Source organism: Microcebus murinus, chromosome 17 (genome assembly GCF_040939455.1).
Source record: "Microcebus murinus isolate Inina chromosome 17, M.murinus_Inina_mat1.0, whole genome shotgun sequence".
NCBI classification, from domain to species: domain Eukaryota; kingdom Metazoa; phylum Chordata; class Mammalia; order Primates; family Cheirogaleidae; genus Microcebus; species Microcebus murinus.
Window position 1 is genome coordinate 57,034,180 of NC_134120.1, and position 25,726 is coordinate 57,059,905.

General features: G+C 44.3%; 2 protein-coding genes across 2 annotated transcripts in view; both read right to left on the reverse strand.

The window, feature by feature from the left end:
• Positions 1–2,855: 2,855 nt before the first annotated feature.
• On the reverse strand, positions 2,856–5,849 carry MC5R (melanocortin 5 receptor). Its single transcript, XM_012746214.3, has 2 exons — positions 5,743–5,849; positions 2,856–4,642 (listed from the first exon to the last, which is right to left on the reverse strand). Exon 2 carries the CDS (start codon positions 4,602–4,604, stop codon positions 3,627–3,629), a length of 978 nt encoding a protein of 325 aa, XP_012601668.1. The 5' UTR covers positions 4,605–4,642; positions 5,743–5,849; the 3' UTR covers positions 2,856–3,626.
• Positions 5,850–7,805: 1,956 nt separating this feature from the next.
• RNMT (RNA guanine-7 methyltransferase) overlaps positions 7,806–25,726 on the reverse strand; it is a 57,954-nt gene continuing 40,033 nt past the window's right edge. Inside the window, exon 11 of the mRNA XM_075993691.1 lies at positions 7,806–7,903. Coding sequence (XP_075849806.1) covers positions 7,821–7,903 — 83 coding nt within the window. The 3' untranslated portion in view covers positions 7,806–7,820. The remainder of the gene's footprint in view (positions 7,904–25,726) is intronic.

The window sequence follows — 25,726 nt, forward strand, 5'->3', positions numbered from 1 at the left end:
GCTTGAACAGAACAGACTCAAGATGGTAGCACAACAGTGTGGATGCGCTTGATGACTCAGAACTGAAAGACTAAAAATTGTTAAAATGGTCAATTTTTTATATATATTTTGCCACAATTTTTTGAATAAATAAATAGAAGTGTTTAGTGATATGTTCAAAACTAACTTTGGGGAAAAAAAGGATTCAAGAAAATCCAGAGCCAGGAACTTCAGAGTGGGAAGAAATAGCTCTTATCAACCCAACAAGTAAAAGATAAAACTAAGAAAGCTGAATAAATAAGCAATTAAGACTCAGATTTGGCCCCAGGATCCAATCAGGGGCTGCTGTCACCGCCACGCCTGACTCCTCTGGGCGGGGCAAGGAAGCCGTCTTGGCAAAGTCCAGTGAGGAGTGAAAGTGTCCCGTGAATCTTTCCGTGGGACGAAATGGCTCAGGGAAAAGAACCAAAGGCACGATTCTCCCTCAAAGCTGACGGACTCGATGTCCACATAATTACAATGCTAGAGAGGACAGGTCCCACGGACCAAAGGAGACACACGCAGCAAGTCTAGGAAACACGTCTCTGTCTGTGCCCACCAGCCTGCGGCCTCGAGCCGCGATGCCCACAAGCCTGCCCCGTCTTCCCGTCCTCGAGTGGGAGTGTCCGTGCCCCGCCCATGGCGTTTACAGGCTCGGGGGAAGGGCTCAGATAAGTTGTCCTTTTAGTTTATTGGTCTTGAGATGTAAAGACTACCTGGCATACTTTTCAAAGTTACTCCTTTACCCCAAAACTCAGATATTCACCCCCACACCCACCAGTGAAAACTGCCATTACAGGCGTAGGACAATTTATCTGACAATGTGTAAAATGACAGCCCTCCTTTTAAACAGGCAGAGTCTGTGCCTCACAGGCTTATATTTAGTTGTTTGTAGTATCTTAAATTGTGGACATTGTTTCCACATCTCTGGAAATACTTCGTGTCTGATCAGCTCTTTGATGGCAGAGATCCACCAATAGCCACACCTAGCCGAGTATGTGCTAGGTGACAGCTCTAAAGTGTTCATACTTACTTGTCTACCAAGACAAAGACTTTTGCACAGTGTGCAAAGTCCAGTGTGTGATTTTATTTTTTTTGTAGGAGTTCTATCACTTTGAACTGAGAATAGCCATCCTACAGGCAGTAAACACTGGCAAGGAAACGTCATCATAATTCACCAATGAACGTAACTTCTCATTTTGCAGCAGCTGCCGACATATTGGCAGAAAGACTAGAAACACTGAGTATCACACATGGGAGTGACCACTTCAAAGGGTGGTCTGGCCCTACCATTTTATCAACCATGTCTTGAACGCACATTTTTACACATAGCAAAGTTCCTAAGGAAGCAGACGGTTAGCATACAATACCATACAATATCTGACAGTTGTATGTATTTGGGGGGTGGAGACTTTGTGTTGGGTGCCAGGAGTTGACTCATCTACGGATGTTTACCAAGTCACTACATGCATGTATTCCTTCCAAATAAAAACACATCTGAATATCTAGGATATTTCTGCACTATTATGTAGAGATTAAAAGACATTTAAGCCATTTCCTTAAAGACCTCTCTATAAAACGTCAGACCCTGTAGTAAGTCATGATGCCCCAGGGCAGAGAATTAGCCGCAGGAGCACTGGGTTCCAGACGGAGCCAGAGCAAACTGCAGGCTACAGGTTGTATTCTGCCACTGGGCTGGCACTCCAGCGGCCTCGCTGAGTATGCTTTCCTATTAGGCAGAAGGGCGATACACAGTTGCCATTTACTGGGTGCCTACTCCACACCAGGAATGCTATAGGCAATAGGGACAGAGCGACAAGAAGGCAGACAGGCTTCCACAGATCCCAGATTCCTTGGAGCTGTCCCGGGGGAACACAGAACTGTGGTTTCCTGTGATAATGACATACAGATCACTTTCTTCCCATTCCTGGATACACACTTGAATTTTCAGCAAAAAGGAACAGAAAACATTTTAAGGGATAGCTGTCCCTTCAAAAATAAGTTGCCAACAACCTGCTAATTTTCCAATTTTCAAAAGATGTGGATGTCTCATGCAATTTCCTGCTTAAGTCAGCACCATTGTTTTCCTGGACTCTGTGCTGCCAGAGGTGGGGTCGTATCTGCAAGTGACTTATGTGACTGCGCCAGGAAGTCTGTCTGCCCGACAGGCCTCTGAGGGAAGGGTCCCTCTTCTGCACCAGCCACTCATTGTCATGTGACCCAATGACCCTCTGTTTTACTCACTTTTTTCCCACTGGGAGCAGTCTAGATATAAACATCCAAAACAAAAGAGAAAATAATAATATCGAAAAGTTATTGAAGAATGGACTATGAGTGCTGTAAGGCCCCAAGCCCTTCGTGCCAGACAGGGCCCACACGGCCCTTTGGGGCTGAGCAGGTCTCGCAGTGTCCCAGCCGCTGCCCTCACCACTGGCCCCTGCGCCCACCACTAGTATGTACCCCAGCTCAGTCATTTCTTTAAAAGAAAAAGCAAACCCTTAGAGCACTTTACAAATTTACAAGAAATTCTTGCATTTTTTCCTGCAGTTCTCACGACCACCCTGTGAGGTCGGCACAGATGTGGAACCAGAAGTGAAGTGATTCAGGCTGCACAGCTGCGAATGGCAGAGTTAGGGCCTGAGCGCAGATTTTCTCACTCCAGTCTCGGTTGGGCCGGACTCCCTGGTGACAGGTTGGGCACCTGACTTTTGCCGGCTGTTGGACTCAGACTGACTGACATCTGCCAAGTGCACAGTGACAGGGTTTCAGACACCGAGGCAGACCCAGTGTGGGCCAGTCGAAGCGAGCTTGGCTGTGGGCATGTGTCACATGCTGCATGGGGGCACCTTGAGCTCCCGACGTGGCCCCACACACCCCTTGGGAAACCCTGGAATGAGCACAAATAAGGCAGAGTCGCAGACTGTCACAACACATGAGGCAAGGTTTGTAGCACAAAGTTTAATGTCTGGGTAAGTGCACCACCATGATTGACAGAAGTATAATTAAGGAAACCCCATCCTCAGGCAATTACAGGCATAAGACATAAACCAAATCAGGAAAGGAGAGCTATGGAGACATCCCAGAACAAATGAATCGGAGTATCAGACGGAAAGAATGTGACCTTGCTGTTCTGCCCTCAACAGCGCGCAACGCTCGCAGGCCGAGTGGAGCGTGGCCTGCCCGGGAAAGGACGCAGCCCGCGCCGCGGGGGCAGGCCCGGCTTCTCCCCAGCACCAGTCAGTCCTCCCCGCGCTTAGACCCGCGCTCGGGACGTTGTACAGCCCCCCCCCAGTACACACGCTTGCGACATAGAGGACGGATGGGCCCCCCAGAAATGGGTGGGAGCAGTAGAAACAGGAGGATGAAAAAAGAACAGTAAGAAACTGTCACAGGTTGTGCCTAGAACGGATAAGCAACAAGCACATTCGACACAATAATCACAGGAGCTGAAGCAGGACTAGATCCGAGGCCCAAGTCTGAGCTAGGAGAGAAAAGGTCATGCACGCTCTGGGCTGCGAGCAACCTTGCTGACTCCTCGGCTGTGGCCTTATGACTTGCTCATCGGTGCGCCAGCAAAGAAGATGGGAGCCCCGAGAGGTGCACTCTGTTTAGTAGCTGCCCGGGAGCCTGCAGGCGGTTCTGAGGCCGTGGCAACAAATCATCGCTTTGAAGGTCTTCCGCATCTCCTGGCTGCGGCAGGCATAGATCAGAGGGTCGATCACAGAGTTGCACATGATGAGTATGAGGTACATGTTGAAGTGAGACATGAAACAAGAGCAATAGAGGTTCTGGGGGCACGAAATGATCAAGACGAGATGGAGGAAGAACGGAGCCCAGCACACGACGAACACGCCCAGCAGCATGGTAAGGGTGACGGCGCCCGTCATGCTGGTCCTCTGCGGCGCGGAGCTGCATCCAGGCAGAGCTGCGATGCGCTTGACGTGGGTCCGAGCCAGGAGGAACATGTGTATGTACAGAGACACCATGAGGAACAACATGGTGAAGAACATGCAGATGAGGCAAATGATAACGTAAGTGGATTCGTAGTAGATGATGAACACAATGCCACAGCCTGTGCAGAAGGTCCAGATGCCCGCAATAATCACCCCAGAGCGCTTCACCGTCATGATGTGGTGGTAGCGCAGGGCGTAGAAGATGGTGACATACCGATCCACCGCGATGGCCAGCAGGCTGCACATGGAAGCCACCACGGAAATGCAGATCATGGAGTCAAAGACATTGTCAATGTGACGCACAAAGACATCTGCTATCACCAGGTGCTTGTTGTTTATCAAGTATATGGTGATGGTCTCCCAGGCATTGGACATGCTCACCAGCATGTCAGCCACTGCAAGGCTGCACACGAAGAAATACATGGGAGAGTGCAAGTTCCTGTTCTTCACGATGGCACCTATGACCAAGATATTCTCCAAGAGGCTGATGAGACCCAGAGTCAGAAACACTTCCACAGCAATGCCCATGTCTTCACACAGCAAAGATTTGTTCTTGACATTTGTTCCTGAAAGGTTGCCCTCTGTAGCATTCAGGTTGATATCCAAGAAATGCAGGATAAATGAGGAATTCATTGCTGGAGAAAATGCCTCCTCTTCTTGGCGCAAATTTACTGTAAAACAGATTTTTAATTCACAACCCGGAGAGGTTAACAATCTACTAAAGAACTACAACAGCATGCCCAAAGCAAGCACACCTAAGAAAGGGGTGCATCAGAGGAGGAGGGACGGCTTGCCCCACTCTGACTCGCATTGCTGACCCCGGAGTACTGCCCTGCCTGACGCGCCTCTGCCGTTCTCCTTCCTTTCAGCTCCTTCACGTAGGGCTTAATAAAGTGACATTCATCTCCGTTTGCCCAGGACAGTTTCACTTTGTGTGCCTGCTGTCCTGGCACTCAGGTTCACTCTCCAAAGTGTCCCCAGTTCATAACCTACAAAATCCTAGCCAGTCTCCTGATTTTTACATTCCTAAGGCACTACATTTTCCTGAAGTGAGCTCCAATTTCTAAAGAATACACAGACCTGTAGGCTTTTAAGAGAGAGACAGATGCATCCATAACATTTGTCCTGACACTTCCCAGGCCTGCCGGGACCCAGACTCCATCGTTGTCACCAAGGCTGTAACCAAGGCAGGCATAATCACATGCAAAAAGTTACTGTCTTTAATTTGCCAATTTAGGTTGCTCATACATGTTCAACTTGAGGAAAATGGAGTGCTGTTTTACCTCGATAAATGAGTTTCCCTGACTTCTGCATTATTTGAAATTCCATGAAGTCTGATTAATAGTTTTATAAGTTCCACATAAGCACAGTATGAAGCAACAAGCGATTTAAATTTACTAAGTACTCGGCCAGACACTTCACTCCTTTGTTGCACCATTTCTCTCTCATGATTTATATTCAAAAATCCCTCTGCCACCCAAACTCAGATCACGCATCTGGGGAGAGAGTCAGAATTTTGTCATCATTTTCATCATCAATATTGCTAATCATAGGTATTTATGGAACTGCAATCATATTTATATATTTATGTCCAGTTCTATCTCAGAGATATCAACCAATTATGCTATTATATTAGATGTCATATTGAGCTGTTTTAAAAATTCGCTGGACAAGCTAGCTGCCATCGTGAGCTCCTCCACACGCCAGGTAAGCATGATTTTGCATGTGTTTCCAGGCTATTTCAAGGGAATGGAAAGTTGTGGCTATTTACCGGTGCTCTTGCTGCGCTCTTCTCTGGTACAGGACGCGTCCCTCCCTGGCGGTGCTCAGCAGGCGCCGGTGCGCACGGGCTCAGCCCTCCGGGCGGGCCCCAAGCCCCGCGCCGCGCCGCTGCACCGGCGTGGCCTTTATGCTGCCCGCCCCGCCCCCGCGGGCCTCCTCCCGCCCCCGCCCGCGCCCCGCCCCCACCCGCCCCCGCCCCGCCCCCACCCGCCCGCGCCCGCGCCCCGCCCCGCCCCCACCCGCCCGCGCCCGCGCCCCGCCCCGCCCCCACCCGCCCGCGCCCGCCCCCACCCGCCCGCGCCCGCCCCCGCGGGCCTCCTCCCGCCCGCCCGCGCCCCGCCCCGCCCCGCCCCCGCCCCCGCCCCCGCCCCCGCCCGCGCCCCCGCCCCCGCCCGCGCCCGCGCCCGCGCCCGCGCCCGCGCAGGTGAGCCGGGTCTGGGCTCCCGGCTCCACCTGGCGGCCCGCGCTGCAGACCACGACCGTCCCCGCGGCCCGCGCTTGGGCGGGCGCCTTTCCCAGGGGAGCTCCCGGCGCACCTGCTGCTGAACCGTGATCTGCCCCCAAAGTGCCTCCAAGTGTTTTTGTCTTTTATTAAGTCCTGGCCGGTGGTTCTTTTCCCTTTCTCTTTTCTTCCTCTTGCGCCCTGTTTAAAATGCTGAGCTGGGGACGGGGGTGGGGGGTGGGGGGTAAATTCACACCCAACGGGTCCAGTGCGCACTATGTGGGCGACGGGCACACACGTAACTGTGACTCAACTGTACAAAAGTAATTCATGTAACCGAAACGTTTGTACCCCCGTAATATTTCGGAATAAAATAAAATACCGAGCTCAAAGACCGCTCTGTCGTTCGGATTCTACAGGACAGCGGCCACTCTTCTCCCCTGACCTTCAACCCCAAAAGGACTTTACTGGCAACATCGTGGGCAGGTGCACACGTGGCGGCGCATGGAGGGCGGACGCGGGGCTGCTTCCCTGTGCCAGCTGCCTTCGCAGCAAGGTGTGCAGCAAGGTGCGCGCAGGGGACCACAGCCCTGGCGGGGCGGGGCCACTGGGAGCCCCAGTGCCATGTTGGGAACCGCGTGACGGACTTCCACGAAGGGATTCTATATGTTGAGACTACACACTGAGAAGGTGCGTGTGAGAGAGGGAAGAGCTGACAGAAAACATCCGTAGATTCCAGCATTTCCCCATGATGTTGTATCCAAGATCAGAGGGAGCTCTGCAGAGCATCCTGGTTTCCCAGTAAAGTGCTAAAAGTGTAGACTTCTGTGCAGATAGTCATGTGGACTGCACGGGGTGGCCACCTCCAGTGCTGGTGGCGGTGGCGTGCATCTGGGGACCCTGTGTGCAGTGCTACACTGGCTGCTGTACATGAGTTACAAACCCTAGGAAGTGAGTTTTATTATCATTCCCATCTCACAAAGGAGGGAGCTGGTGCTTAGAGAGGTGATTTTGCAAGCCCACATTCCCAACACTGGATTGACGTCCGGCGGCCTGACCCAAGAGCCGGAGCGCTTTGCCCAGCATGGTGCTGCCCTGTGAGCGCCCGGGTGGCCCCTGGGCATGATTCTTTTTAAGTACTGTGGGGTACGATTTGCAGTTCTCTTGCCTTCGTACTAACTTTATCTAGTTTTGTTATTTAGGTTACCCTGACTTGGTTAAATAAACTAGGGAGAGATTTCAATTATTTTTCTATTCTGAAACAGTTTAAGTGGGGTAGGAATTATCCGTTTCTTGCAGGAAAATAATTGAATCAGGGTCAATAGAGGTAAGAGAATGTAGACCGAGCTCTTCAACTGTTACTGTCATTGGAAATTTTTATCTCCTAAAAAGCATTCTAATAACAATGCTTAACACACAATAACAAGGCATTCAATGAGCCACCAAATTCCACATGAAATATTCCTTTCTAGTGAAAGACCAGAGTAATGTGCAACAAGCCTATGTTTTATTTTATTTCTTGAGCAATGACAACAGAGATGATTGCCAATTCAAATGCAGAGAGAAAACACATGGAGTCCCATCTATGAAGGCTTCCGAGGGTGAAATCTATCTGGACGTGGATGTCATAGGCTGGATTCTCTGAGATGCACGCTCTGAGAGGAGCCCTCTGTGCACGATGCCATGGGAAGCTCCCCGGGGTCAGCACCTGGGGAGGGTGGGGAGGGAAGAAGGTGAGGCAGAGGGACCAGCAGGCCCCACAGTCCCGGCCCTCATGCCCTGCCTGGCTCCGTCACCAGCAGCCAGCTGCCTCGGGGACAGTGTGAGGTAGGCAGGACAGGCCTCGCTGACCACCCAGCCAGTCCTCCCTGGAAGGAGTCTGGGTGGCACATCCCTGTTCCTACCGCCCTCACAGCATCAGCAAATTCTCATTGGCTGTCACCTCTGTGCCGAGACCCGAGCCAAACGAGGGGACTGGGAGCTTGCTACAGAGGCAAAGTTCACCTGGATGGAACAGTGAGAGAGCAAGACACAATTTCAAAACGTTAGATACAATTATGCCCAAACTCCAAGGAGTTTGAAGCACTTTCCTGCCCCTCACAGCAGCCCTGGGAGCTATTATCAACATTGCCATTTTCATCGACTCAGACTTTGAGGCTCAGCAAAGCTAAGTGGAGTTTCCGACACCACATGGCTCCTAAGTGGTGACACCAGCTGTTGAATCCGACCTTCCCATCCCAAAGCCCCTGTCTATGGAGACACACCTGCCCATATCACGCCTGATGGTTGAACAACAGAGTCCTGAGTATGCACCAAGTTTCCTATCTTATTTACAAAAGGAGAAAATGAAATGAACATTTTTTCAGAGCCTGCAATGCCCAATACTGTGGTCTGCATACCCATAGTTTCAGCAAATTTTCCCAGCAACTCTATAAAGTCAATATTTTCCCCACCATCTTACAGATGAGGAGATTGAGGGTCAGAGTAGTCCTGTGACTTCTCAGCTGGTGAGGAAAGCAGGATCAGGATCTGAATCCATCCTTCTAGGCGATGTCTGTGCTTAATCCAGAAAACAGGAAATTTAATCTTGTTCCTTGGTCCCACTGCCACAGAAAAGGACATGCAGGTGGGGAGGAACAGAGGCAGGTGAGAGGCAAATGGCAGAGAGTTGAACAGGCAGAAAGGCCAGCAAGGGAGAGGCGTGGCTGAAGCATGAGGTGGGAAGCAGAGGGCTGAAGGGTGGAAGGAAGGTCACCAGGTGGGAGAGGCGGGAGGTGGAAGGGAGAGAATGCCAGTAACCAGGGCAGGTGGCCAGGGAGGGGGGAGCAGGGCATGTGATACTTTTCAGGTTACCCAAAGATTCTGAGCCTAGTCTAAGAGCAATGGGGACCTTGCAAGGTTTTAAGCAGGAAGGTAACATTTTCAGATTTGTGGTTTTAGAAGACCAGTCCAGCCATAGTGAGGAGACAGCTCAAGAGCCAGGAAGGATGTAAGTCAGTGGCAGCTGGCAGCACCCACAGTGCGACGAAGAGCCCCCAGGCTGAATCGCGTGTCTACCAGCACCCAGGGACCTGGCCCATCCATGCTCAGACACAACTGCTTGCAGTAGCAACAACATTCCAAAGTAGTGCTTCCTGATGCACCTGAACATCAAGACCGAGAACAAAAACTGGCCCTGAACAGACAGGCTAAGCGTAATGTGTGGACAGTGAGACTCACACCCCAACACTTGATGTCGCTTCCTCAAGGAAGGAAGAGAGGCCTTGAACCTTGGGAATTTGGTGTGGGGTTTGGAGGGGCTTTTCAAATTATTCGTTTGTTTGTGTTTAATATTTTGTTTTGTTTTGACCATCAGAAATACATGATCTCTATAATGTCATGTAAACTAAGATTCTCAAAATCCTTAGGAAGGATTATTTTTTAAGTCCTATACACCTCTCATCTTTAAACAGGATTCAGTAAGCATCCTCTGTACATAGTAGAAAGCTAAGAATGTCAGAGAGACAGAGAGAAACCTGAATAAAGTCCTTTTCTTCTAGAAGCACATAAATCCCAATAAGCAAATTGCACTCGCTGTGTTCCTTTGGAAGGTGTTATACAGCTCACTAAGAGACCCTGAGCTTGCCCAGCCCAACATTTGGATAATCACTGGGAAGTCGGCCACAGTATCTGGAGAGGAAGGTCTCCTTTGTAGCATTTAAATCTTTTCTAGGCCGGGCGCGGTGGCTCACGCTTGTCATTCTAGCACTCTGTGAGGCTGAGGCGGGCGGATTGCTTGAGCTCAGGAGTTTGAGACCAGCCTGAGCAAGAACAAGACCCCATCTCTACTAAAAATAGAAAGAAAATTAGCCAAACAACTAAAAATAAAAAAAAATTAGCCAGGCACAGTGGTGCATACCAGTAGTCCCAGCTACCCAGCTACCTGGGAGGCTGAGGCAGGAGGATCGCTTGAGCCCAGGAGTTTGAGGTCGCTGTGAGCTAGGCTGACGCCACGGCACCCAACCCCAGGCAACAGAGTGAAACTTGGTCTCAAAAACAAACAAAAATCTTTTCTTACAGTTCCTGTGGTTACCTTGCCAACTGTTATTTAACAAGTCCTCTGTAGTAGTTGTTACTTCAGCCTCCCAAGCAACCTAATGTCCTTTCTGTCTCTCCTCCTGTGTCCACTCACTGAAACCACCATATCAAAATAAGGTAAGGCCAGAATACAGGGACTGTGATAAAAGTCTGATTTCTACAGAAGTATAGACATAGCTAAAAGTTAACCAGCCATTGTTCTCCAACTTGCCGACTGCCATCACTGCTTCCTGCCTAAGTGTCACAGATCCCTGATGAGGCAAGACTTGTGACTTCCCCAATTGCTCCTGTAGAGAGCATCACTATTGTAAAACCTAAGGCTGGTCTTTGAGATATCTTCCAGACTCTGCATTTGAGGGGGATCAATTGACACGAGCTGGACCAGTGGCCATGTGTGAGAACCAATCCAACAAGTTCTGCAACCTTCTACCCAGGAACTGTTTCAGCCAAGAAGACAATTGCTGCTTCCCAGCCCCAGTCAAATGCAGACCTGATTCCCCTAGCCTTCTGTTTTCCAAACCACCTTTAAAAATTATAGCCCCTAAACTCTCAGGGAGGTGGATTTCAGAAATTTCTCCCATCTCCTCACTTGACTTCATACTATATTAAACTCTTTCTCCACTGCAACTCCTGCTCTCTTGGCCTCTATCTGGGCAGTGGGCAAAGGACAAGCTCCTGCTTATCCTTCAGATCCAGGACCCCCTGCTGCTGGGACTCTTATGCGGACATCCTGACAGCTGCCTGAGCGGCTGCCACCTTCCATCAGCTGTCCTAGCCCTCACCTCCCTGCATGGTACCAATAATTATCTGCTTGCCTCAAACCCCACCCAGCAGACTGTGAACCCCTTGCTGGGCAGAGCACTTCCCTTGGTGACTCCAGTGACCAGGTTTGGGCTGACACTTCCCAGATGTGTGGACCTAGTGTGGCCTTCACAGTCCTTTAGTCATACAGATTAGTTCAAGAGTGGACATGTGACCCAATTCAGGCAAATGAGAGGAAAGCAGAATTTTTTAGGAATTTCTGGGGAAAAAATGTTATCTTTCTTCAGTGTCAGATACCACAAAGGTTACTCTGTCTCTCCCACAAAACATGATTTAAAGCCTTGTTAATGAAGAAAAAAAAAACTCTGTGAAATAATTTAAAGAGGTTTATTTTGAACCAAATATGAGTGACCATGTTCTGGAGCTGTGCAATCTCAGAAGGTCCTAAGAAAGTGCCCCTGAGGCTACTGGGTTACAATTTGGTTTTATACATTTTAGGGAGACAGGATTTGCAGGTGAAGTCTTAAATCAATACATGGCAGGTGTGCGTTGGTTTTGCCTGAAAAGGCAGGACATCTCAAAGCAGAGGCTTACGGTTTACAGGTGGATTCAGAGATTCTTTAATTTGTGATTGGTTAAAGAAATAAAGCTTTGTCCCAAGGCTTGGAATCAGCAGAAAGAAGCGTTTCTGTTAAGGAAGTCCACTAATCACAGAGTAAGCAGTACACCGACCCCCACAGGCGTATCTTAACCTTTGCTTTGCAAGGTCTCGGTCCTGTTTGCAATTAGTCTAAACTCCAAAATAGAGGGGTGTAGGGAGTGGAATCCTGTCTGACCTCCCTCCCCGCATGGCTGGTTTTAAGGTGTTTCTAGGATCCCTTTGACAAGAGGAGGTCCATTTAGTCAGCAGGGTCTTAGGATGTGAATTTTTGTGTACAGCCCTGCAGAGCCCTGGTCACTGCTGGCCCCCAACTTTCCACCCCGACAGCTGCCTTAGGCAGCGCCGAGCCTAAAGGTCAGAGCAAAGCCAGGGCTGATTTGTGCTGTTGACCCACTGGTCCAGCCCTTCTCCAAGCCTGACCTTTTCTGGAGTTCTCAGTCACTTGAGTTAATATATTCCCTTTATCATTTTCACAAATTTGATTTGTTTTTCTTATACTTATAGCTAAAAAAAATCCAACGTCCCTAAATTCTACTGCATACTCTCTTTTCTCAATTATCCGATTGCATCACAGCCTCAGAGAATATCTGCATTCTTACATACCAGCACACGAATTTCACTGTTTTAACATTCCTTAAAGATTATAAATACATTGAATAATTCACCAGTGGAATGATACAGACTGTTTTGTGGGAAGGGAAGGGGAAGAGAGGGAAGGGGAGGAAAAACAGAAAAGACCTCTTCCTCACACCAGGAAGACACTGTGGTTTCTCTCGCTCATTACTGTGCTTTTGACTAAACCAGCATGCCTCCACGTCAATGCAGACTCCCTCCGCTTTCATAAACTTCCACAAAGTCCATTTCCACACCTGCAGTCAAGGACACACTGCATTTTTCTTTACAATATTTGACATTTAACAACCTTAACAGCCTTCAAGTTGAATAGCTTTTGCTTCTTTCTCATTTTACATTGTGACTGTGTGTAAGAATATTGGCTGGGCATAATGGCCCACACCTATAATCCTAGCACTCTGGAAGGCCAAGGCAGGAGAACCACTTGAGCTTAGAAGTTCGAGACCAGCCTGATCTCTGAGCAAAAGTGAGACCCCATCTCTACTAAAAATAGAAAAAATTAGCCGGGAATGGTGGTGCATGCCTGTAGTCCCAGCTACTTGGGAGGCTGAGGCAGGAGGATTGCTTGAGCACAGGAGTTTGAGGTTGCTGTGAGCTAGGCTGATGCTACGACACTCTAGCCCAGGTGACAGAAGGAGACTCTGGCTCCAAAAAAGAATGTTAATTTGAATTTTTCATGAATATTTAGATCCAGGGTCACTTTTCATTCTGTCACTACACAGTCATTCCCTACATTTATCAACACATTTTCTTCAAGATATTGGTCTTCCTTATTACAAAATTCTAGTCTGTAAAAAAATAATGTCACAAGACATTGGGGAAAAATGTGTGCACTCATTTGACTAAGAGCCGACTTCCTCCTCCTAGCACACTTAAAACCATCTCCAGGAAGCAGGGGACACAGTCCCGAGGGGCGAGCAGATGTCTGCAGTTCTCTCCACTCCCTCTCCAGTTTATAGGGCCCAGAACAGCCACCCCAAGCCCAACCTAAATGACCTGCCACCTCCAGGAACTAGTAACCAAGCCATTGCCTCAACAATGCTGCATAATAAAACACTCTAAAATATAGGGGCTTAATATGAAAATAATCTAGTCTCGTGCTCAATTCAACTGCAACTCAGTAAGGCTGTGCTAGACCTTAGGCTCCAAGACTCCAGATTGAAGGTTGTTTGAGGTCTGCTTAGGCCTTGCCCCAGTGGCTATGAGGGGCAGCTCCCCCCACCCACTGGAGTTCAAGATGAAGGAACCTGGGACATATTCTCCTGCCAGACCATCAGAGCACAAGGGCCTAGTTGAGCCATAAACATACTAAGACCTGTGACTGGGAGCCTCCTTCTACCATTTCATTTGCCAAAGCAGGTTGCATGGCCAAGCCCAACATCCGGGGCAGCGAAGCATCCCACCCTCAATAATCCAGACAATCCCAGCTAGTCTCTGTGCTCACGTTCCCGAGAACTCATCTGATTGGCCCCGCTCTCAAGTCACTGGTCCAGGCATAGACCGGTCAGCCTTGGCCAGGTGGGTTTTCACGTGGCTCAAGCTTGGACACAGGGACCCGCTTCTTCCTCTAGAGTGTGCAGCCCTCAGAAGAGAGGAGAGGCATTAGGCAGTGACCAGAAAGTGTTCCTTCCACACTTTTGGTCACTGGCATCTGGACAGGAGGGAAAGGTTTGACCTTAGAAAGCCACATCCAGCGCAAATGACAAGCATAAGTACTACTTTAGTTGTAACCTACTTATTTCAAGAAGAGATTTGAGAGAATAACCAAAAGAATTATAATGTTTAAAATGTTTTATTTAAAAGAAACTGGTGACTTAAGGAATAAATATGAAATAAATAAGATTTCACATCCAGTTTTCCTCCTTCCCAGTGTGGCTATTCAGGTGTGAAGAGAAGGTAAATGACAAGAGAAAGAAAATCAGGATATACTTTTAAAAATATCGTGTGGGTGGTTAAACGTCTTCACTGTGATGACAGCCACACCGAGTGTTCATTCCCTCTCTGCTAATGACAGTGAGACGTGACTGCAGTGATGGACACATGTCCTCAGTCTCCATAGCGGCTGATCGTGGCTATCTACAGCTTCTACCTGAGGCTGTTTGCTTTTATGTATTTTATACTTTTAGAAACTCTCTATGTATTAATTTGAAAAGTTTTCGCCATTAGCTCTTTCCCAGTTGCTATTGTGGGAGAGAATGTGACTGACGGCAGCAAGCCAAAAAAGTTCCTAACCCATTCTGTGGATCACGCTTCTGTTTCTGTTCCAATCCTTCCTAGAAAAAAAAATGTGTTAGGATTTTAGATTTTAGACCCCTGCCATCATGTACCATTTACTAAATACTGTACCGAAGCTCAATTAGTTTAAGCAGAAACTAAGGAAAAATTTTCATGGTCCATGCATTTACTTCTTGAATTTCCTTATGATCACAAATATTAGGAGATTCCGTAGCATAGCGGTTATCATGTTCACCTCACAAATATCTAAGACACACGTAAAATAGGTGGTGGTCTTCAAAACCTTTGCCATGAAGAGGCTTTGTCAGGTGTGTTGTTACTCAGTTAATTTTTTATGAATGCTTCTTATTCCTACCAACTTTCTACAGTTGTGTACGGATGAGATATAGAAGAAAAGGAGTATTTACTCAAAAATACCTCTATACAAATCAAGCACTGTCTCATCTAAAATCTGCTTGTTTCTTGTCTAAATTGTGCTACTATCCAATTCAATATGTTTTCTAGTAATAAGAATGAAATTCAATTTAAAAAATACTCAATAACAGGACCAATGTTGATCCACTCTCAAAAACTAAGGCAATTCACATTATATTACTGTTGGAATTTAAGCAGACTCCATTCTCCCCTTGTGAGACTTTATCTAAGGAAATAGCCCAAATGAAGGATACAGCTATACTCATAAAGATGTTCATTGAAGGATTATTCATACCAACAAAAAAGTAACAATAGGATAATGCTAAATTAAATAATTATGTGCCCACTGAGAGGAATATTAGCCAGTCATTAAAAATTATGACAATCATCAATCAGCTTAAAATGTTTATGATGTAATAAGAGGCAAATGTACATTTTGGTTGCAATCGTGTTAGAATATTTATGCATTTGGATAAAGATTAGTGGGAAATAAACATGAAAATGGATGAGAGTACTGGGCTCAGAGACTGTTAGTTTTTCCCTATTTTCCCACACTTTGAATTTATTAATTTTACCATGCTGAACCTGAAGCATAATGAAGTTTGACATCAGTTGGTACAAAGTTCCAGGACAACCCAGGTCCCTTTAGGACTGGAGAAGGTACACAAAATGCTTAACGGTGCACCATAGGATGGAGTGCTGTGCAGACAGTTCTTTGCTTGTTTTAGAAAAATATGTAATGGTGGAGAAAATGTTGGGGGCATATGGCTAAATGTATTATCCCAATTTTGTTTAGGTAGATAGATGATTGATAGGTAAACAGACAGCTATGACTATTAGAATCTATACCAAATTGTTATCTCTGGTTGGCACAATTACAGATGAGTTTTATTTTCTTCTGTGCATTTTCCTCTAGTTTCCAGATGGTCTACCATGAACATATTTTATATTTGTAATTATAAACTATGAATGTTATTTTTAAAGTACAAAAGCTGCATCTCACAGCAACCCTTGCATGCAACTCACCTCACACACCTCTCAGACCCGCCCAGCCCTGGCCAGACTCCAGCCTTACTCAAGCCTCCAGCCTGCACCTTGCTCAGCCGTTTGTCTTCTGGACATACAGGCCCTGCCCATTCAAGCCAACTCCACAGCAATTCACATACATCTGACTCTGCTTAACTCTCATCTTCCTGGATTTCGGGGGTACCAACTCAGGCTAGCATTGGGTTCTTGCATTTCCTTAATTGACTCCCAGGTGGACCACGCCAGAGTCCTGACTCCAATGGCTCTTTGCTGCCCTCTCCTGATCACAGGTGGTACTGCCTCAGTCGCCCCAGTGGAGTCCCTGACTCAGCATGCAAAGCCCTAAAACTCAAGGCTTTGGTTGTCGAGGAGAACAGGTCTAGAATCACATGCTGGAAACCTTTTATTACATCCTAAACAATATAGAAAGACCTGAAGAAAAGCCTGCTGCATTCCTGGCAATCTGAGGGTCTAATTAGCCATCATAAAATTATTACTCATCACAGCTTCACCTGAGACTGGTGTACTCGGAACTTTGGAGATTATTGAGGCTGCAATTCTCAGTAGCTCATAACTGCTCTTAGCGTTCAATTTTACAAATTTAGCTAGAGAGGGGCAAGATGGCAGACAAGAAAAACAACCAGCCAGAGTGTCTCTGTAAGAAAGAAAGATTTTAGATGAAAGTGAAAAAAAAATAAACAGGTAGACAAACAGATCAGCTGAGGGTAGGAAGGAAGGTGTCTGAAACTATAGGAGACTCCACAGGAAGAAGTTGCAGAGGAGAACTGGAAGGAGAAAGGGCCCCCGAGAGGCTTGGAGACCAGCAACAAGGGTAGGTGGAGTGGTTAAATTTCCCCTTGCTTGCATTTCAGAATGCCGGTGGGCCCCTGAGCGGTTGGAGAGACCTGCAGACACTAGCCCAGAGAAGGCTGCCATCAGTGAGTGGTGAGCCTCTTGTGACAGGGCACCAGGCTCCCAGCTCCCTCAGGGCAGCTCCCAGCACACAGACCCAAACAGATTGGTAGGTGCCATATTGCTTCATTCTCTCCTCCCCCTTCCCTACCAGTGGCTGCTGAGAGAGACAATTTAGCCACCACCCAGAGGCATCTGCATAGAATGGGATGTTTCCTTTTGGGGCCCTACAGCAGACTGAGGGGTACTCAGACTGCTAGCTCCCTACCCACCAGCTCTCCCAGGTGCTGCTTACCCAGTGACTCCAGCAGAGCAGGGAAAATCTTGAGAAGAGACATTGATCCAGCTTGGCACTCTGTGGGTGACTTGACCCCAGCACTGTTCTCCCTGGCAGGGTAAGGGATTGATATCCGGGCCCAGGGAACAGTCCTGCAGGCCAGATCCCATACACCCAGGTCTTTATCACATTGTCTGGAAGCACAGATGGGATATTTGTGAACAAGCCTACTGAGGTGTGTGTGCCTTCAGAATCAGATCAGAGTGGGTCCTAGCTGTAACGTGCTGGAGGGGCAACCCTCCTGCAATGGAAGGACCGAGTTCCCTGGGAAGGTAACCTCCCAGAACAAATCACAGCCAGGAGATCCTGCCTGCTAGCAGAGGCCTGGGAGAAACCTTGGAATAGGGGAGGCTGGAGAGGAGCAAGGCCTGCTCCAGACTGCAGGTCTCAGACAGTCCCACCCTCACAGGCAGATCTTTTGCCTGAGTGAGCCTATTACAGCCCCTCCCTGGAAGCTTTGCCCAGAAGCAGAGAACAGACCTCTGACCCCTGCTAACTGCATTTGTGGTGCTTGAGGACAGGGTTACCCAATCCAGCTCTGCCTAGACTCACTCCCCCACCCCACCCTCACTGAGGTGGAGAATAAGGACACACCTGGAGGTCCCAGGGCCCCACCCACAACCTGGGCACTAGAGTGACTCTCTAGAGGAACAAGAGCTGGTTATAGGACCCAAAAGCAACACTACAGCCTGCTCCTCACAGCAAGCGCCACCTACTGACAGAGAGGTCAGTTTGCACACCATTTTACTGCATCTACTAACCCATCATACAGGTTGTGGTCAAATTTCACCCCAAAACACCACCTACTGGCTCAGAGACTAAACTGTGCATGTCATCATCCAAACAAAAATCTAAAGGTAAAAATCTACAGCTGATCCAGATGGGAAGGAATCAGTGAAAGAACTCTGGAAGTATGAAGAATAAAATGGAAAGCACACCCCCAAAGGGGAACACCAGCTCTCTAGCAATGGATATCAACCAACTTCAGAACACTAAAATGACAGAAGAAGAATTTCTAACAATGATTGTAAGAAAACTCAATGATATTCAAGAGAAAATGGATACCCAACACAAAGAAACCACAAAAAACATCCATGACTTGGAAGAAAAATTCACTAAAGAAACTGAAATATGAAAGAAAAACCAAACAGAACTTCTGGAAATGAAGAATTTATTGAAGGAATTACAAAACACAGTGCAAAGCCTCAAGAATAGGGTAGATCAAACAGAAGAAAGAATCTCAGGGATTGAAGATAACACCTTTCAATTAAGTAAGTCAGTTGCAGAGATAGAGCAGAAAATACAAGAAAAGAGCAAAGCCTACGAGAAATGTGGGATTATGTGAAGAAACCTAACATGAGAATTACAGACATCCATGAGAGTGAAGAAAAAAATACAGAAAGGTTGGATACGCTCTTTTAGGATATAATGGACGAAACTTTCCCAGGCCTTGCTAAAGATCTAGATATCCAGGCACAATAAGCTCAAAGGACTCCTGGGAGATTCAATGCAAACAGGAAGATACCATGACACATAGTCATAAGACTGGCCAAACTAACCATGAAAGAGGCTCTCCTACAAGCTATAAGGTGAAAGAAGCAGGTAACCTACAAAAAAAAATCCATCAGAATAACAGCAGACATCTCAACTGAGACCTTACAAGCAAGAAGAGACTGGGGGCCCATTTTCACTATTCTCAAACAGAATAATGCCCAGCTTAGAATCTCATACCCTGAAAAACTAAGTTTAAAATATGAAGGAGAAATAAAAACCTTCTCAGAAAAGCAAAGAATGAGGGAATTCACCAAGACAAAAGCTGCCTTCCAGGAAGTACTCAAAACAGTGTTACACATGGATCAGCACAATAAACACTCACCACTGTGAAATCATCTAAAAGCTAAAGGTCAAAGGCCAGATATCACAATGGCTCAAGAGAGAAAACAAAGCAACAAAGTTCTACTCAACAGGCATATGCCTGTTGTCCCAGCTACTCGGAAGGCTGAGGCAGAAGGATCGCTTGAGCCCAGAAGTTTGAGGTTGCTGTGAGATAGGCTGACAACACGGCACTCTAGCCTGGGCAACAAAGTGAGACTCTGTCTCAAAAAAAAGAAAGAAAAGTCCCAGACCGATGATTTCACAACTAAATTTTAACAGACCTACAAAGAACTGGTGCCTATCCTGCAGAAATTATTCCACAGTATTGAGAAGGGAGAGACAATTTAGCCTCTCAAACACATTTTATGAAGCCAGCATCACCCTGATACCAAAACCAGGAAAGGATGCAACAAAAAAAGAAAACTATAGACCAATATCCCTTATGAATATAGATGCAAAAATTCTCAACAAAACTTGGGTTGATTCTGCTTTTCCATTGTGAGTTGGGCTGCAATAAACATTCTAGTGCAGGTGTCTTTTTAAAAGAAAGATTTCTTTTCCATTGGGTAGATACTCAGTAGTGGGATTGCTGAATCGAATGGTAGGTCTACTTTTAGTTCTTTGAGGAATCTCTGTACTGTTTTCCGTAGAGGTTGTACTAATTAGCAGTCCCACCAACAGTGTATAAGCATTCTTTTCTCTCTGCATCAATGTGAACATCTGTTGTTTTTTGACATTTAATAAAAGCCATTGTAACAGGGGTAAGATGATATATCATTGTGGCCTTAATTTGCATTTTCCTGATGACTAGTGATGTTGAGCATTTTTTCATGTTTATTGGCCATTTATCTATCTTCTTTTGAAATGCTTCTGTTCGTGTCTTTTGCACTTTTTAATGGAGTTTTTCTTTTTTGCTCATTTGCTCAAGTTCTTTGTAGATTCTTGTTATTAACCCTTTATCAAATGTATAGCTTGTGAATATTTTCTCCCATTCTGCAGGCTCTCTATTTGCTCTGTTGATTGTTGCCTTAGCTGTGCAGAAACTTTTTAATCAAATCCCATTTATAAATTGTTGTTGTTGCCTTGATTTCCATTGGGTTCTTGTTCATCAATTATTTGCCTAGGCCAATATCTAGAAGAGTTATTCCTACATTTTTCTCTAGAATTCTTATGGTTTCATGCCCTATATTTAAGTGTTTTATCCAGCTTGAATTAATTGTTTATGAGTGGTGACAGATGGGGTCCTTTTCACTCTTCTGCATGTGACTATCCAATATTCCCAGCACCATTTATTGAATAGTGTTTCTTTTCCTCAGTGTACATTGTTGTCTGCTTTTGCCAAAGATCAGTTGGCTGTAGGTAGGTGGTTTTGTGTCTAGGTTCACTATTTTGTTCCATGGATCTATGTCTCTATTTTTGTATTAATATCTTGCTGTTTTATAGCCTTGTAGTATAGTTTGAAGTCTGATAATGTGATACGTTCAGATTTGTTCTTTTTGCTTAAGATTCCTTTGGCTATTTGGGCTCTTTTCTGCTTCCAGATAAAGCATAGAATTATTTTTTCTGGATCTGTGAAGTATGACATTGGTATTTTGATAGGGATTGCAATGAATCTGTAAATCACTTTGGGTACTATCGATATTTTAACAAGGTTGATTCTGTCAATCTATGAGCATGATATATTTCCTCAGTGTTTCATAGTTCTCCTTGTAGAGATCTTTCACCTCTTTAAGCATATTCCTAGGTATTTTCTTTTCCTTTTAACTATTCTGAATACTATTGAGTCTTTGATTTGACTCTCAGCTTAACTGTTATTCATATCTAGACATGCTACTGATTTATGTACATTTATTTTGTACCCTAAGTCTTTGCTGAATTTATCAATTCCAGGGAGCTCTTGGTGGAGTCTTTGGGGGGTTTTCTAGGTATAAGATCATGTCATCAGTGATGAGCAATACTTTGACTTCTTCTTTCCTTATTCAGATACCCTTTATTTCTTTCTCTTGCCTGATTGCTCTGGCTAGGACTTCCAGCACTATGTTTAATAGGAGTTGTGACAGGGGCTAATCTTGTCTTGTTCCAGTTCTTAGAGGGAATGTTTTCAACTTTTTCTCATTCAGCATGATGTTTGCTTTGGGTTTGTTGTATATGACTTTTATAATTTTGAGAAATGTTCCTTCTATGCCTAGTTTCCTCAGAGTTTTTATAATGAATGGGTGCTGAATTTTAGTGAATGCTTTTTCTGCATCTATTGAGAGTATCATATGGCCTTTGTTTTTGCTTCTGTTTATGTGGTGAATCACAACTATTGATTTATGTATGTTGAACCATCCTTACATCCATGGGATGAAGCCCACTTGATCATGGTGGATTATTTTTTTTTTATGTGCTCCTGAATTCAGCTTGCTAGTATTTTATTGAGGATTTTTGGATCTATATTCATAAGGGATATTGGTTTGTAGTTCTTTCTTTCTTTTTTTTAGTCCTTTCCTGGCTTTAGTATCAAGGTGATACTGGTTTCATAGTTTGAGTTGGGGAGAATTCCCTCCTTTTCAATAGTATACAATAACTTCTGTAGCATGGGTATCAGCTCTTCTTAGTAGATCTGATAGAATTTGGCTGTGAATCCATCTGGCCCAGGAATTTTGTTGTTGTTGGAAGATTTTTTACTGTTTTGATCTCATTGCTCATTATTAGTCTGTTTAGGAGTTCTTTTTCTTCCTAATTGAGCCTTAGAAGGTTGTGTGTTTCCAAGAATTTGTGCATTTCTGCTACATTTTCTAGATTATGTGTGTAGAAATTTTCATAGTATTTATGGATGATGTTCGTATTTCTGTGGTATCAGTTGTAATGTCTACTTTTTCATTTCTGATTAAGTTTATTTCTTTCTCTTCTATTCCTGATTAATATAGCAAACAGTCTGTCAATTTTCTTTACCTTTTCAAAGAACCAGCTTTTTGTTTCATTGATCTGCTGTTATTTTTTTTTTCCATTTCACTTAGTTCTGCTCTGACCTTTGTTATTTCTTTCCTTCTGCTGGTTTTGGGTTTGGTGTGCTCCTTCTTTTCTAGTTTCTTGAGATGTTACAATAGGTTGTTAATTTGTGATCTTTCTGTCTTTTTGATGTAGGCATTTAAGGCTATGAATATTCCCTGGAAGAATCCTTTTGCTAAGTTCCATAGATTTTGATAGTTCATGTCCGCTTTGTCTTTCAGTTCAAAGAATCCTTTGATTTCCATCTTAATTTTATTCTTGACTCAATAATTGTTCAGCAGCAGATTGCTTTCTATGACTTTGTGTAGGCTTGATTGTTTTTCTTATGATTGATTTCTAGTTTTATTCCACTGTAGTCTGAGAAGATACATGATATGATTTCTATTTTTTGATTTGTTGAGGCCTGTTTTGTGGCCTAAGATATGATCAATCTTGGAGAATGTCCCATGTCCTCCTGACAAGAATATGTATTCAGTAGTATTTAGGTAGAATGTTCTGTAAATGTTAGAGTCTGGTTTAAGTTGTGTTTATTTATTTATTTTCTACTTTGGCGATTTGTCGAGCTCTGACAGTGTGGTGTTGTATTTCCTGCAGGGCAGGTCTGATTATGACAAATTCCCTCAGTGTTTGCTTGTCTAGAAAATACTTGATTTTTCCAACAAATGTGAAACTTAGTTTTGCAGGATACAAGATTCTAGGCTGGCAGTTGTTCTGTTTAAGAAGATTAAAAATGGGGCCCCAATCCCTTCTGGCTTGTAAGGTTTCCACTGAGAAGCCTGCTGTTAGCCTACTGGGTTTTCCTTTGTATGTCAATTGTGCTTACATCTAGCTGCTTATAGTATTTTCTCCTTCATGTCCACTTTTACGATGTTACTATAGGTCTTAGAGATATCCTGTTTGCTATGAATCTTCCCAGATCATATCTGGATGTCTGAATCTCTGGCAATACCAGGGAAGTTTTCCTCAGTAATTCCCTCAGATAGATTTTCCATGCTTTTAGCTCTTTTTTCTTCTCCCCCAAGGATGCCTATAATTTGTATGTTAGAGTTTGCTTCACATAGTCCCATATCTCTTAGAGTGATTGTTCTGCCTTTTTTTCTCTTCTCTGCCTCTTCAAATGACTGGGTTAGCTCAAGAATCTTGTCTTCATGCTCTGGGATTCTTTCTTCTCCTTGCTTGAATCTGTTACTGCTGTGTTGTGAAGTTCAGCCTTCTTGCCCCTCCTCCTCATCCCATACATCTTTTTATTCAGCTCAAAATGTTTTTTGATTTTCTTTGTGATTTCCTTTTTGACCCATGACTTATTCAAAAGTTTATAGTTTAATTTCCAAATATTTGTGGATTCCCCAAATTCCTTCTTTTGTTAATTTGTAATTTTATTCTGTTGTGGTAGAAAAATTACTGTGTATAATTTTAATCCTTTTAAATTTATTGACATTTTTTCTTGGGCCTATCATATGGCCTATCCTGGAGAATATTTCATGTATGCCTATAAAATGTACATTTTGTTGTTGTTGGGTGAAGTGTTTTGTAGTTGTCATTTAAAATAAGTTGGTTAATAGAGGTATTCGAGTCTTTTATATCCTTGCTGATCACAGTATCTTTTTAAAATATAAAATATATAACATTCATATACTATGATCCATTTGTGGCTTTCCATTGACTTTAGAATAATATCCAGGTTTCTTTCACCATCTGTAGGGCCTTACATCACCTGATCCCTGCCCATATCTATGCATTCATTATGTATCACTCATCACTTTGCTCAATTAACAAGCTACTCTTGTCTACTGAAATTACAGTCCTGTTCTTAAGCTTTTACATTTGCTGTTCTATTAGATCAGGACATTCTTCCTTCACATTATCATTCTTGTCTGAGCTCAAATGTTACCTCTTGAAATCTTCTTGGACAATCTAACCTACTTTATACTCTCCCTATACTAAGTCTTTTTTATCATATCATTCTGATTGTTTTTTTCATAGCACTGTCACTATCTAAAATTACCAGTGAATATTCTGTATTCTAGCCCACTTGCTGGGCTTGCCAGATAATAGCTACTTCAATGAGCCAGAAGTATAATTCACTGTTTCCAGTATTCCTTTACTCAGCATGGTACTCTCAACTTCTGATGCTAATTTTATTCCTGCTCTCCCTCTTTTCTGCAGGCTCCTTCTGAAACTTTGCTCTGGTGTAGGCTCTGGAGCTGTTTCTATCTACTATAGCCACCCTCAACTACTCCACAGAAATTGTAGTTTATGCCATTCTGTCTGCTAGTTAAGCTGTATGTGTGGGCTAGAGGTGGTTTTCATTTATTCTTCTTGTTAGCCTGTGTGCTTTTTAGAATACATGTGAAAAATTTGGAACTACTATTAATTCTACAGAGTATGCCATTAATTTTAAAAGTTTTTTAATATATATTGCTACCCAAACCAAATGATATAATTTCAAAATATATTTAATAAATTATGCTAATATTTTCAGAATTTGAAATAAAGTTGTTCCACTTAGTAAATGAGAAAAACTAGGAAAAAATCCATCTACATACTAAAGATATTATAAATATTTTGATTTTAATATGTTAATCTAAAATAAACATATATAACAAAATTATATTCCATCATATATAAAATATTTATTTAAAATCATATGAGGAATTTGAAAGACTAGATGTAGTCATTCCTCAGTATTCGTGGAAGACTGGTTCAAGGACCCACGTATGTGAAAATCCTCACATACTCAAGTCCCACTGTTGGCTCTCTGGCACCCAGTATAGGAAAACTCAGCTCTCCATATAGGTTGGTCTTGCATCTCTCAAATACTATATTTTCAATTCCCATTTGGTTGAAAAATATATGCCTATAAGTGGACCTGCACAGTCCAAACCTGTGTTGTTCAAGGGTCAATGATATTTCTGTTTTAAAAAAAAGGAAAAATCTGGAAAATTTTCTTTATAGGATTCTGCCAATATAGTTCAAAATGAATTATTTGACATGCACTGTGAAATCCCAGGATGGAGACCCAATGTAAATAAAAATAATTCTTGGGAATGCCCCTTTGATAAATTGTGAGTAGTTCACTGAGATATCAATACCTGATGTTTTTTTACTTCATTTTCTAGTTGATGGTTTAAGTGTTTGATTTCTAAATGTTCCCTAGTAAAGGTACACGATTATATGATTTCTAAAGGTTTCTTAGAGTTCAGATGACAGTAGATACCCAGTCAAAACATTCAATAGTGAGGTTAGGAATTTTGGGTTTGCAGTCTGACAGGTCTGGATGCAAGCTCAGCACAACAATCATTCCTTGAGCTTGGGCAACCTAACTTCTTTTAACTTTGGTTTTCTCATCAACACCATGAACATAATAATAATATAGTACCACTTTGTATGATTACTGGAAAGACTAGTGGAAAGCTTTGACATGTGATCAAAAGGGATGCATTTGCTTTTATGAGCAAAGTGATATCTTTGGATACAGTGGTTAACTTCATTTTACTACTCATTTACGCACTATACATGCAAAAAAAATCTTGGAAAGGCCCCCTTAAAAATTCCCTTCAATTTCCTTGTGTGGATTGCCATTGTCGAAAAAAATAGTTATAAAT